At 39.7% G+C, this 13,090-nt stretch overlaps 1 protein-coding gene across 3 annotated transcripts in view; it reads right to left on the reverse strand.

Moving 5' to 3' along the window:
- The window catches only part of LOC120739944 (ALK tyrosine kinase receptor-like), a 352,648-nt gene that overhangs the window by 4,452 nt on the left and 335,106 nt on the right, over positions 1-13,090 (reverse strand). For all 3 annotated transcript variants that reach the window (XM_040041948.1, XM_040041947.1, XM_040041949.1), the window contains exons 7-10: positions 9,800-9,934; positions 8,775-8,878; positions 6,525-6,697; positions 3,400-3,494 (exon numbers count right to left, since the gene is read on the reverse strand). In XM_040041948.1, the coding sequence (XP_039897882.1) occupies positions 3,400-3,494; positions 6,525-6,697; positions 8,775-8,878; positions 9,800-9,934 (507 nt within the window). The remainder of the gene's footprint in view (positions 1-3,399; positions 3,495-6,524; positions 6,698-8,774; positions 8,879-9,799; positions 9,935-13,090) is intronic.

Consider the following 13,090-nt stretch of genomic DNA (forward strand, 5'->3'; position numbering starts at 1 on the left):
TATGGAGACTAAATCTCCTACACGTTCCTACAAATGCTGCCCAAAAATACAACATTTTTTCCATTTATTTCTCTGTTTACTTGTGCATGCCATATCTAAACCTTTGCTGTGAATGTTGATTGATCCGCTGCTGCAAAAATAAGAGAATAAAGCTGCTGATAAACCCGGACCTGGCCACACATGGAATGAATAAACAACACATTCTCATCTGAACGTGTCAAATAGTGCCCTTCTTTTATGATTTTCTGCTGCCACAGAGATACGACAAGCACCGGTAATCCGTGTTTGGAAGGTGGAGTGAGTCACAAGCTATCTGCCAAAAGATTGAAGTTCATGTCCTGTAGCAGAGCTTTATTTTTATTTTTATTATTCCACTGCTTCCTTATTTGCTTCTTACTTTCACTCTCACTTTCTGGTAAGGTTTAGGGTTAGTAGATTAAGGAAAAGATCAGGATTTGGGGTACTGTCACAACACGACTTCAAGTAAGCCTCCATATGTAAAAGTTGGAAGTGAGATCTACACCACTGATCAAATATGGCATATTTGATGTCTAGGGAATGAAAAAGGATTTCAACTGGCACCACATGCCGTCGCTCTGAATGCATGGGGAGACTGTAGAACGTTAGCACTTGCTGGTACATGCTGTGTCATGTTTATTAACACAGACATGTGCAAGTGATAATTGCTAAAATGAACAAATTTCTGTAGTCCCTTGATACCCAAGTTACACGACGGCTACATGGATACAGCCAATAAAGACATCACTACAAAACTGGTGATTCAGCTTTCAGAACAACAATTTAACTTCATCTTTTGCAGAGGTAAACGTTTGGAGAAGTGCTATTATGACTATTCAGCGAAGTCAAGGACCGGGTACTGAGGAGGCACACTCTAATGTTTGGGGATCTCTATAGAAGCAGCTGCTTCCTCCTGTTAATGCATCTGAGTGCGTGGGAAAAGAAATTATGGCACATGCCAGAGAGAAAAGGATGAACTTCCTGCGCTGTCTAACCCAATAAACTAATTTATTGATTCTGCTGAGGATAAAATGATAAAAATGACAGTCTGGTCCAACACCTGAAGGGCAATGGATGCATCGTCAAGCGCACATGCTTGCCAAACTATACATCACACAAAAGCCTGTAGAAATGTAGGGAAGAGGCCACGGGTGGCTGATCCTCTGCATAATGTGTTCGCACTATGTTTTCTCACCGAAACACATTACAAGGCTGAGCCTTCCCGTTCAGGAATCCATCATGCTAATCAGTCACTGGGATCACTCCTGGAAATCACATCTTTTGCTGAGCTTCAGCATCTCCCATCAACCAGCCTGATTGATAGGCGATAAAAAGTGACTGTGTCAAGTATAGCAGTAGGTAATAGATATTGGGTCCAGATTAAGAACTTGCCATCTGAGAAGTGAGTGCAACAGGAATGAGTGATCCTTCAGCACTGCCACACCAGTGCCTCTGCTCTGGAGGACATAACACGCAAATTGTTGTGCAAATATCTGCTGGAAAACGTAATCTCTTTAAATAAAGAGTCCGTGATCCAGAAAGTCTGTACGGCACAGGGTGAAGGTGACAAAGCTCCAGCCTGGATCAACAACAATTTCTCAATTATATACACCAGATAAAGCTACGCTATCTGATTGCATTTCAGAGTAACGGCAGTAGTGTTGAGATTATATCTCAATTTGATGAAAAAATTAATCATCTAACGGTGATACGGCACAGATTCTGTGTGCCATTCACATTTATTTTTTCTTTTACATTTGGATGAAAAGTGCTCCTTAAATAACATGCTTCGGTAGCTCACGCAATAACTGAATAATTTTCAACGTTTTATCTTTCATTGCGTTGTTGTAATTGTATCAAAGTCATAACACTTTTGCATTACTCGTTAATTTCATTTTTGTTTCCAATTCAGTTTAGTTTACAGAGTGGGTTTGCTTGTTTCATTTTGTTATTTTATTATTGTTGAATCAAGAACATTATTAGTTCAGGTGTGATCCCAGAACATCAGCTGTTCTCAAAACCTGATCGTCTGATACTGTTCTATTAACGGGGTATAAAGAGAAGGCTGTTTAAGTTTCTTTAGCCTGCCCTACCCTGCAAGCCGCTATGCAACCCACCTCCACTACAATTCCTCCTTTTAGGCTGTTTCACTAGATCAGTGTCATATCTGTTGTCCCTGATGCCTGCGCACTTCAGTGCTGCCTCCAGCTTTCCAGCTGTGCACGGAAGATCCCAGAGGCGAGCCATGCTGCCAAATATAAATTACTGCAGATGCTAACATCAATCTCTTGTTGACTTCAGTGGTCCTGAACTAAATGTTTTTTTCCCCCACACCTTGTTTTTGACTTTTCAGTGGCTATAGCAATCATGTGTGATGCCACAGAAAGCTTTAAATTGGCCAGTGTTATAATCCACCAACTATCACGAGATATTAAATTAAACTCAGGGAAAACAAACAACTGTCTGCCTGTGGGTACCACTCATGCCCTTGTCATTTTTGTTGTTGTTTTTTTGCCCAGGGTGAAGGCACTGTTATATTTAAATAAAGTTCACATTGTCAGAGCTATATTCAGGCAAAGGATGCTCTCACACATTACTATTCAAGTCACAGTTCAAACTGGTTCCTTCTGATAGGCACAGATGGAAGGAGGCACTGAACTCCTAACCTTTCATTCTCATTCTTACATGGTTGTCATCTCACTCGTGTTTTTATACTGATAAACCATCTCAATTATGACACAAAAATATCTGGAAAGGTGACGGAAAGCTTGACCTTTATAAGCGAGCAGTGTGACATTGGAACATAAGCCCTCGTGAATCAGCAAGCACCAGTTCTGACATTTCAAGACACGTACGAGGTTCTCAAAGAAAGTGATTTAAGGAATTTACTATTACATATAATTTCCATAGAGATCTGTCAGTCTGTCTAAAGGGAAAGCAGCAGTACATTTAACGGAGAGAGCAACAGAGCAGGAATCTTTACTGAGAAGTCCAAAATAGGTCTCACGAAAAGTCTTATGCAAGCATATAGCGTGCCATATTATGGGTAGGAATGAATAAATAATGAAAAAGTAAATCCTTGATGAATTCTTCCAAAGGTTTAAATTGATGCTCACTTAAATCTCCTCTCTGTGAAACATGAACATGAGGCTGACCTGTATTGATTATTAATTGAATTGCCTTGGGTAACTTTAACTGTTTACTTAAGTTTCGCTGAAGTAGAAATTCTTTTTTAATTTTTTATCCTCCCCAGTGTTTCCTCTTTGTACATGTCACGGCCAATCAATCAAGCAATCAGTCAAACAATTTCTATAATCCAGCCACAGCCTGATACGAAATTCCGAAAAAAGGAAGGAGTAATGCTTTTTTAAAAACACTCACATGCCAAGAAGCAGTCCATGCTGAAAGAGACGTTGTCCACAGAAATGGCAGAACCGGGTCCAGGTCCATTTTCAGTGCTGAAATAGAGAAAGAACCTGTGGAGAGGCAGAGGAGTTTTAACATCTCACAACCTGTGAATAGTGAGACAGCTTCTGTCTGAAACAATGAGAAAATTTATTGTGCTTTAAGAAAACTCCCACTGAGAATTGGCCTTTGAGAGTGTGCATTGTGTGTCACAAGGTTTGCTATTTAACAGACGAACAAAAAGGACAGTTTGACTTTTACGAAGATTAAACTCATTGTCATGGTTATAGTTAAACATATATGAGAGAAGCGCTTTAATCGCAAACCTTCGAAGTGACACTTTTTCAAGCCTTTTGTTTTTCCAGATGTTAGGAGAAAAAACTCATCTCACATCTGTATGGTAAAAAGAAGAAGTTGGATCAAAGCCTGTATGTAACCACCATGATGTCACCCACTGACTCGGAAACTGTTGTTTATTGGAGTCAGAATCTACCATATTTTGATGAAATGATGGAGTGCTAATGTATGAGCTAAACTGAGCGAGCTTGAACCTCATACCCTCTTATTATCCTAACAGATCACTTCGCTTTCAGACCGAAGGGTTACTTATACTTCCAAGAGTTTTCAAAAGTAGAATGGGACGCTGAGTCTTCAGTCCGTAGGCCCACTACTACAAAACCAGCAACCAGTTTAGATTTTGAAGACAGACACTGACTCTGCTTTAAAGTTAGGATTAAAACTTAAAATTTATAATTATGTCTGGATCAGGTGACTTTGAGTCCCCCCTTAGTTGTGATACAATAGGCCTAGGCTGTTGCTGAGCTTCCCATGATGCACTGAGTGATTCTTCTTTGCTCATCTCTTTTCACTCCCTGTGTTTACACACACACTTCTGCATTAATCATTATCAGTTATTGCATTCTGACTCTCTCTCTCTCCTTTAATTTGCCTGTTGTCTTGTTTCTCTCTGTCATCTCTCTTTTCTCTCATCTCCAGCCAGTCACAGGAGATGGCTGTCCCTCCCTGAGTGTGGTTCTGCTGAAGGTTTCTTGCTGTTAAATGGGAGATTTTCCTTTTTACTGGCACCCGGTGCTCACTCATACAGGGTTTTGTGGCACATGCACAGACTGTATGGCTACATTTTAGAATTATCAGTTATCTATTCATTTATTTTTGTAACAGATAACTCAGAATAGAGCTAACTAACACCTACCCATCCTCTCAACTTCTTATCAAATTTAGGGTCAAGGCCGCCAAATTATGATCACTTATGAACCTAAGATTCATATTGGACTGTTGTGAAAAAGCTTGAGTCCCTGGAGAAAACCCACATGAAACCCACAGAACCCACAGAAAACCCATCCATCCATATGTAAAGCCCACTTTGATCTTATATTGGCCAGACCAGTAAAACTCCCCTTCTGTTGGTGTAAAGAATTTTATATACACACAAGAAAAAGAAGGGCAATTTCAACAGCATTTCTCAGTTTTTCAACATGATAAAGGAATGCTCGTTTACTAAATGAAAGAAATCTGTCAGCAAAACTCTCTGAACTTAAATAGTAAGAGATCAATGTGTGTTTTGCAGAATATCCTTTAATTATAAAACAGAACGTTTTTGTTCACTCGCAGAAAGATCCCTTTAAAATATAAATTTCTATAGTACAGTAAAAAACTGGAACTTATCTGTAATTTAATTGCTATGTTACCTAATTACTTTGGTGTAGTTTGAATGGCAATGGGAGAAGTCTTTTTCAGTAGAAAAAGCAATTAAACTTTGAAAAATACACTTAGAAGTCCAAAATTGGTGCCCTAACTCACATTTTCCAGTGGGCAAAATTGGAGTCTGCATCAGGCCAATTCTGGACCTCTGGCCTTATGTTTGATACCCCTGGTTTATAAGTTAAATATCAAATCGAGAAAATATTGACAGGGAACTAAGAGCCATTTCATAACATGTTTATCTGCGAGTATTAAAGAAGGTTTGATGGTGGATTTTGACCCCAGATCTACTGTTTCCTTCCTGAGTCTTCATGCCAAGTCAAACTAACCATATCCTGGCTCTGAGCAGAGCAATATCATTCCTGTGATCTAACTCTGCTGGAATATAGTGAATAAGTGCATTTGCTGATTGGTGCAGCAATGGCAGTTGCATAACCTGTAATAGATAAGAGTTCTATAAATCAAGAAACAGTCACCGCTTGGTCCCGTTCAGTCAGCTGAGGTTTGTGTCACTGTGATTTATTTGGGGTTTTGTTCAGTACATTACACCATGCCAGCCCACATGTTCTGCATGTTCTTTACTTTTTGCTATACCCTGACTTCTGCCTGCACTTTAAGCTGTGTTTCTGATTCTATTTAAGCTCTACAAAGGTCAATGTGCAAACTCTGGCAGGTTCACCTCGTGGTTACGGACATGACATTCTAATTAAGAGCACAAGCACAGCTGACTACATAACCCAGGAATCAAAAATTAATCACTCACAGGGGAGCAGGATTATCCAAGCTTGAATGGCAAAGAAACCCCCAGTCAGGCAAACAGAGATGAAATACCGTATCTGGAGTTTCTTATGTGTGTGATTTTTTTCTTACTTTTTTCTATTTTTTTTATTATTTCTCTCTTCAGTGAGGGGAAATCAGGGCCGTAGCTAATTGGAAGGCATAGCGAACGGAGAGAGCCTTGTGTATTGATTTATCTTTTTCTCATCACAGACAAGTGGAATAAAGAGTGGATATTTTGTACAACTGTACACATGGCAGGTCCATTGTATAAGACTGGGGTCCCTATGGGATTCATTAGTTTTATGAAACTGAGAGGAAATGTTCCCAGAAAATGGAATGAAAATGCTGAAAATCTGCATTTATAAGGAAGAACTTCTCTATCATGTTTCTTAAGACTTCTTTTGCTGCGGGAGCGCTTTAGTATTTGTGTGAGCATGTCAGAGGTTTGTTGGGATCAGAGTCGGATGACTGACGATGACTGCTCTTAAACACTTCAAAGTGGAACTGTCAGTTTGATGCCTTCAGACAGTCCAAACACGTTGCCTCGATATAATCACAGCTGCCTGACATGCGGTGAAACAGGCAAGCACTTGTCATACCAGTCTGCCAGCCCGTAAAGGGGAAGTGCGACGAGTTTCCAGCCTCTTTCAGATTTGGATTCGGTGGCTGAATGCCAGAGTTGGCGCGGCTTGTCGGGGCCTGTGCTGTTCTCCACGATCCACAGAGACAGCGCCCCCTTCTGGAAGTTTGCGAAGCACAGCCAGAATCGCACCTGTGAAAGTAGGATGAGATTTGAAATGATCACTGTGCCACTACAGGTTAAAACAGAGCTGCATTGATGATTTCTGAGACATATAGATAGTGTTAGTATAAATATAACTATAAATACACCAGCAACTTTAACGTCCTTTGAGCATTTTAGAATTGAAGGAAACCAGCCAAATGTGTTATCAGTCAAGGGGGAATGCATTTAAAATTGCACTGAGATTAATCAGTAACAGCCATCTGTTCACTTCTAATTATTCTAAGATTAATAGAATTCAATCAGGATTATAATTTGAGTTATTTTGCAGCCTGCATGCTTCATCACATATCAGCCGAACATTGTCTTTTCCAGGAGGGATATGCTGGGTCTAAACCTGCTGAAAATTAAACAACACACAGGCTGTCACGAGAATTGAACAGCAAAAGCAAGTCTCAGGATGTGACCACGTCCCTCTCCAGCGTTTCTTGAAGCCAAGAACATAATTCTTGTTTCACCATTTAAGTGGAACAGATGCTGGCTTAAGCCTGATGACTAAATTCAACACTTTTAGGATGAATGCTTGCATTGTGCCAGTGGATGGCAGGTTTTGGTTCTTATCAACTGAGAGACCACATGGTGAACATTTAAACATCAAGATTACAGGCGCCGCACCGTGCACACTGGGAATAACATGAAAGTGAAAGCGGCCTGTAGCTAATACCCAAAGCTAATATCCTCAACAAAGTTGTCCAAGAGCGGACAGGCCAGGCTGAACAGCACCGGTTCAGTGTAGAGAGACGGATTTAGAGCGTTAATCTGGAATCATTGCTAATCTTTGGCTGCGCGCCAAGAAGCTGTGAGCAGCGGCGCATTACGGCCTGCATTGCTCTCCACAAACCTAAGACACCTCTGATGTGCACCTTAAGAAGCAGCAACATCACTTTTGTTGTTTTGTTTTTCTTGTTTTCCTTCCCGTCTTTTTTTCTCCTCCATCGAGTTTTTCTCTGTGTTTTTCTTCTAAAGTTGCGCTAACTTGTTCTCTTGTTTTACGACCTTTTTGACCTTTTAATCAGCTCAGCATATCCAACTTAACTTCTTCCATGTGCACAAAAGGTCAAAGGTCGCTGTGCTGAGAAATATTAATATCTGACTAATCAAAGATGCAGCAGCATCAATCAAGATGTCAAGTACAAAGTTTTTTTTTTTTACCTGGAGACCTGCTCTGTGCATATCACGATCTTAATAATGCATCACTTGCGATATGTGTGAACCTGTGACTGACGAGGTCAGCCTCACTGTCTCTCAGGGTCTCACAGGAAATACAGGTGGCTCAGTGCTAACCAGCTGTCGTGGCTGGTTGCTGCTTGATTTCTAAAGATGTTACTGGGATCATATTCAAGACATAAAGTAAGTCAAGGTTATATGCTGATTCAAAAACATAAAAATGCTATTTAAGTTGTGTGCATGTATCCATGACCGCTTATGTTAATGAGAGTGTGGGGAGTGAATTGGAGGGCGGGATGGGGTGGGGTGGGTTGCTTTTAATCATGTAAAGCACTTTGTGCTACATTTTTGTATGAAAAGTGCTTTATAAATAAAGATTGATTGATTGATTGAACTCATCTTACATTTTCAAAGTAAAAACAGCCTTACATTGTGTAATATGTATTAGCTGGAATTAGCTGCCTAACAAATCCATAACAAGTGTACTGACCTGCTAAAACTTAAACTGCAAACATTAGCATATCTGCCGTGTATCATGCTTAAAGATAAAGTGTATATCATCAGGTAAGTATTGCATCATGGAGAGTTAAAGAGCTAACAATTATTTTGGGGTTAAAATTCAGCTTTGCACTATTTCAAGCTGCTTTTAAAACAAATCAGGTGGACACACTCCAACCAAGTCCCGGGCTTTTACCTGCTGATAAAGTCTAGGGGCAGCTGTCCTTTCAGCTGAGATACGGATGATTATCAACTAGAAACAAAGCCACATTTTTTTAAAGAATCACAGCAGTTGTTGGTAGTTTGTAACATTTGCCCTTGGTTTGTTCTGAATGTGAGACTGGAAAGACAGACCGAGTGAGCAGTATGTGGAGGAACTCACGGTGCACGGAGAGTTTCTTAAAGGAGGAGGAAAGAGAGGACTCCTCAGTAATGCTGAGCCACGCTGACCTTTAGACTGGCCTCCCTCCACAGTGAATGTAGCACCTTTAACACACACACATCCATAACAAAGATAAGTGTCAGAAATGTAAAATCTTTTTTTATTTATTTATTTATTTTTTTGCCATTTGTCTGCCAGCGAGGTTACTCAAAACCTACCTGGGTGAATTCAATAAAAAATAATGGAGAAGAGGAACAAAGGAAAAGCTCATAAAACTTTAGGCATTTTCTGGATCACGTTGTTTGTTAGTGCAGGGCAGAGCACTGGCTATACTTGAGATCATTTTAAAGCTCTAAGGGTGGGGATCACAGAGTATTACTTGATAGAATACTGTCATGAAACGTCAACCACAATACTCATGGTATAACAGTACATGTATTGTTAATATTATAACAAAAGGACGATTGGAATACTGATATTTTGTCTTACAATATCTTAGTGAAAATTTAGAAAGGTGACAATAATAATCTAGTGACAGTTTTGATGGGTTTCCCCTGAATTTTCTCTATTCTGAACTATAACTGATTAAACTAAAGGCTTTAAACTCTCACCCCAAAGGTTATGATCACAGTGTAAAATTACAGTGCTCCATTTATAGTTCCCCCCACACTCTACTGAGAGATCTGCAAATAGTTGAGAACAAAAACAAGCCACAGCAAAGCAAGACTTTAAAATTGCATCATGAGACCCACTTGAGTCACTGCACTGATGATTAACTGGAGTCACAAGAGTCTACATGCTTGAGCTATATCGAGATGGGCTGTGTTTTCCTTCCACGCTCACAAATTCAAGACTCAAATATTCAAAATTAAGATCAAGTGAAAAAAAAAAAAGCCCCGATAACTCGTTTGAAGTCAGTTTCAATGAGGTCACACTGCTCAAACTTAAAAGAGCCTGCAAACGAGTCATCTCACAGTTGGATCGGAGCTGTGTTCGTGATGTGATAAAAGGCGTGTCTGAGCTACCTGATGATGGGCAGATCTGTCTGGTTGCCTTGACTGGTGACTGGAGTCTTTTCCAGGAGAGACCGCGGCCTGTTATTGACTGCCAGCTACACTCGCCCTCTTCAAAAGAGCAGTAGCTGCCATTGAGAAAACGGCCTGGAGAGAGACAGGAAAGAATATATCAGGGGAGGAGAGGCAAAGAAGATAAGAAAAGGGGGGGGCACATAATGACTGGACAGGGCCAGCAGCAGGGTGAAAGAAGAAAGTGAAGTGAACACTGCCAGCCAAATTTTCAAGGAGAAAAAGGACAGGGCTAGGGTGGAGGCTGGCGATCAAGGAGATGAGCGACAGTGAAGGCAGGAAGGTTGAGAGGAGAGAAGCACAAGAGGTGCAGACTAATGGCTCACAGGACTCGATGTGTTGGGGGAAATTAAGACTGAGCTGTGGTGAAGGTGGGCTCTCAGACAGACACTAGAAACAGAAGCAGAAAATGGGAGAGCCCTGATGTGTCTAGAGGGGGAGACGGAAAAGAGTCTGAGGGGAAATGAGAAAGCTGAGATGGTGACATTTCTTTTGGGATGCCAATCAGTTAGAAATTTCGCAGAATGGCACGAGCAAAGTGAGTCTACACATCAATAATACAGTGAAAACGTTGGAATTATTGGATTGTGTAGTGGGTACAACACAAGCCAAGAGAGGAGTGTGTCTCCTTGTTACAGTTTCATAACCAGAGCTCACAATACAGGTGCTTACCAATTACCCTTCTCTGACTGAAACATTTGTGCATACATGAAAGATAACAACTCAATTTACGATGCTATGCTGTGACATATGCTATAATAAATTCCATAATAAGTTAGTAATTTTAATAAAAAATAAATATTTAAGTAAGGCTGACACACCAGTAAGATGTTTACTGAATAAAATGTGTCAAACCCCGAGACGGCCATTATGTAGTCCTGATTAACATAAATGACTGGGAGGCAACAATGTTTGGAGAAATAAATGAACTCTACTATACTGTCCTCAATTTGCATCTCCTGGGTCTTGGTGTTTCTCAAGTCATAGCTCACACTTGTTCGAGTGAGGCCAGACATTATTAGAGTTGGCATTTATCCGGTGTTGTGCAAATTTAAAGTTTGTACAAGTACAAGCTACAAATGTGATGGTTACCCCACACAGAGAACATCATAACGTCAAGTGACTCTATTAATCTCCCCAAACATCGGTATTATTTAATCAGTATGGATTTTTTTCTCCCTCTCAGTTAATTTTAATTGAACCACGCACTCTATTATACAGATATTTCTGAAGCAAGTTTCCATGGGATTATTTACTTCTCTAAAACTTCCTCAGGCCAGTAAAATGTTTTGAGAAAAATGGTTAATTCTACAATTTTCCATGGTTTTCACTGGCACACGAATCCTTCATAACAAATAAGTGCAAAACTGTTGAGTTCCAAAAGCCATTTCTCCTCTTATGCTCTGTTATAAAACTGACAGAATAAATTAGAAACAATTTTTGGTAGAACAAGTATTTCAACACCTAGTGTTCTATCAAAGGCACATTTTTTAAATTCAATCTTTCATTATCAGGACAATTTTCTTCAGCCTGTGCTTCTTTACAGAAAACAGATTTAAAAAAATAATAAAGTCAGTGAATCGCTGCAAATGCACCGTAATGACAAGAGTCAATCATACATACTGTTATAACTTGGCCTTTTTGAGATTCTTAACCTGAAAAGTTTTACTTCTTGGCTAAACACGGATTTTTTAAAAAAGCTACTCCGTTGGCTTTCAGACTGCATTAACTTACATCAATAAAACAAGCATACTCTGTCAATTTCACCCTTTCTACTTTAACGTTGGGCCGGCAGAAAACTGATTTGACTCTGGCACGTCAGTCTTTCACGAAATCACTCACTTCTCTCGGGTGCAACAAAATGCTCCCGGCTTAATAGACGAATCGCTCGCTGAGTCAGTTCACACCATCAAATGATGCTAAGCCCAAACAAGTCAAACTGAAGTTAGCACCGTCCTCCAAGAAGGACAATGAGATGTCCTTAGATACTTAAAGCACTGCTGAATTTTTAAACAACTTTAGCTCAAAGTTTCAAAGTTTCCTCTATAAGTTTTCTTTATGTTCCTTTCATCCCGAGTTCCTGTCTGCGAGCGCCTATTACCTGTAACAGACTGAGTGATGTGGTACCGCTATGCTTTTGGAAATAACCTCATCCAGATAATGGGAAGGGAAACTGGCTTGAGGAGAGATCATACAGCATGTATTTTTTAGGAAGCAAAACAAGGAGAAAAAATGTCTTTCTTCAAAAACATCAGCTCTGAAATGCTTTTTGTTATTGTAGAAAACACCAAAAGAGCAGTTTTACTTTTAAACACTAACAGCAACAGCAAATTCATGGGGATATTTCCTGTGATGTTTTTGAAGTAAACAAAAAGCTTCTCTGGACTTTGTGGGTAATAAGTATATTTCATGTTCTTGCCTGTCTTGTGATGAGTCAGTTCTTGTTACATAAACGCCTTAGACAGAAAGTCTGTTTATACAAAGGGAAGAGATTTAAACTCATATCATGCTTGCATAGAGGAATCTGTGATGATTTAATCTTTATCAATGTCATTCACTTTATAATGTCACCTTCATTTGAATGTCAACACGACTTCAGTGCTGTCTGTCATGGCAATTTGACAAGAAGACAGTTTATAACAATCTGCACTGATGTTTTTTGGGACACTTGTCAGGTTTTTTTTTTGTAGTATAGCAACAAAAGCAAGTGGAGTGCTTTTAAAGCAGCTAATCACTACAGACACATCACCATGCGAAGGAGTTTTGACCTGGTTGGTGCTAAAAATGCCGCGCAAAAAGAAGCACAAATAAAATCTTCCTGTGTCCTTCAGTATGTGAAGCAAAGATGTCTGTGAGTACGAGCAGCGAGAATTTCATCTTATTCCTCTGAAGTGAAACTAAAACTTGATTACTTGACTTCTCCCCATTACACGGAGCCTCTGCATATGCCCGTGAGCAAATTATGAAGGTAACCCGTTGCTCCTTATCTGACTTTGTGGGCTTCATCGAATTATTACAGGCTACAACATTTTGATTTAATGTCCATCAATGAAACCTCAACTACTGTTAACCAAGCATTTAGGGTTAAGCCTCTATCTATCTATCTCTATATATATATAAGGTTGTCTAATATATCAGCAATGGTTGACTACTGACTCCAATCTTCTATTTTCAGTACAGTTGTAGAGAAAGTCATAAAAAAAAACCCACACTTAACTTGAATTTGAGTTT

Source organism: Simochromis diagramma, unplaced genomic scaffold (genome assembly GCF_900408965.1).
Source record: "Simochromis diagramma unplaced genomic scaffold, fSimDia1.1 OVJJ01000304.1, whole genome shotgun sequence".
Classification (NCBI taxonomy): domain Eukaryota; kingdom Metazoa; phylum Chordata; class Actinopteri; order Cichliformes; family Cichlidae; genus Simochromis; species Simochromis diagramma.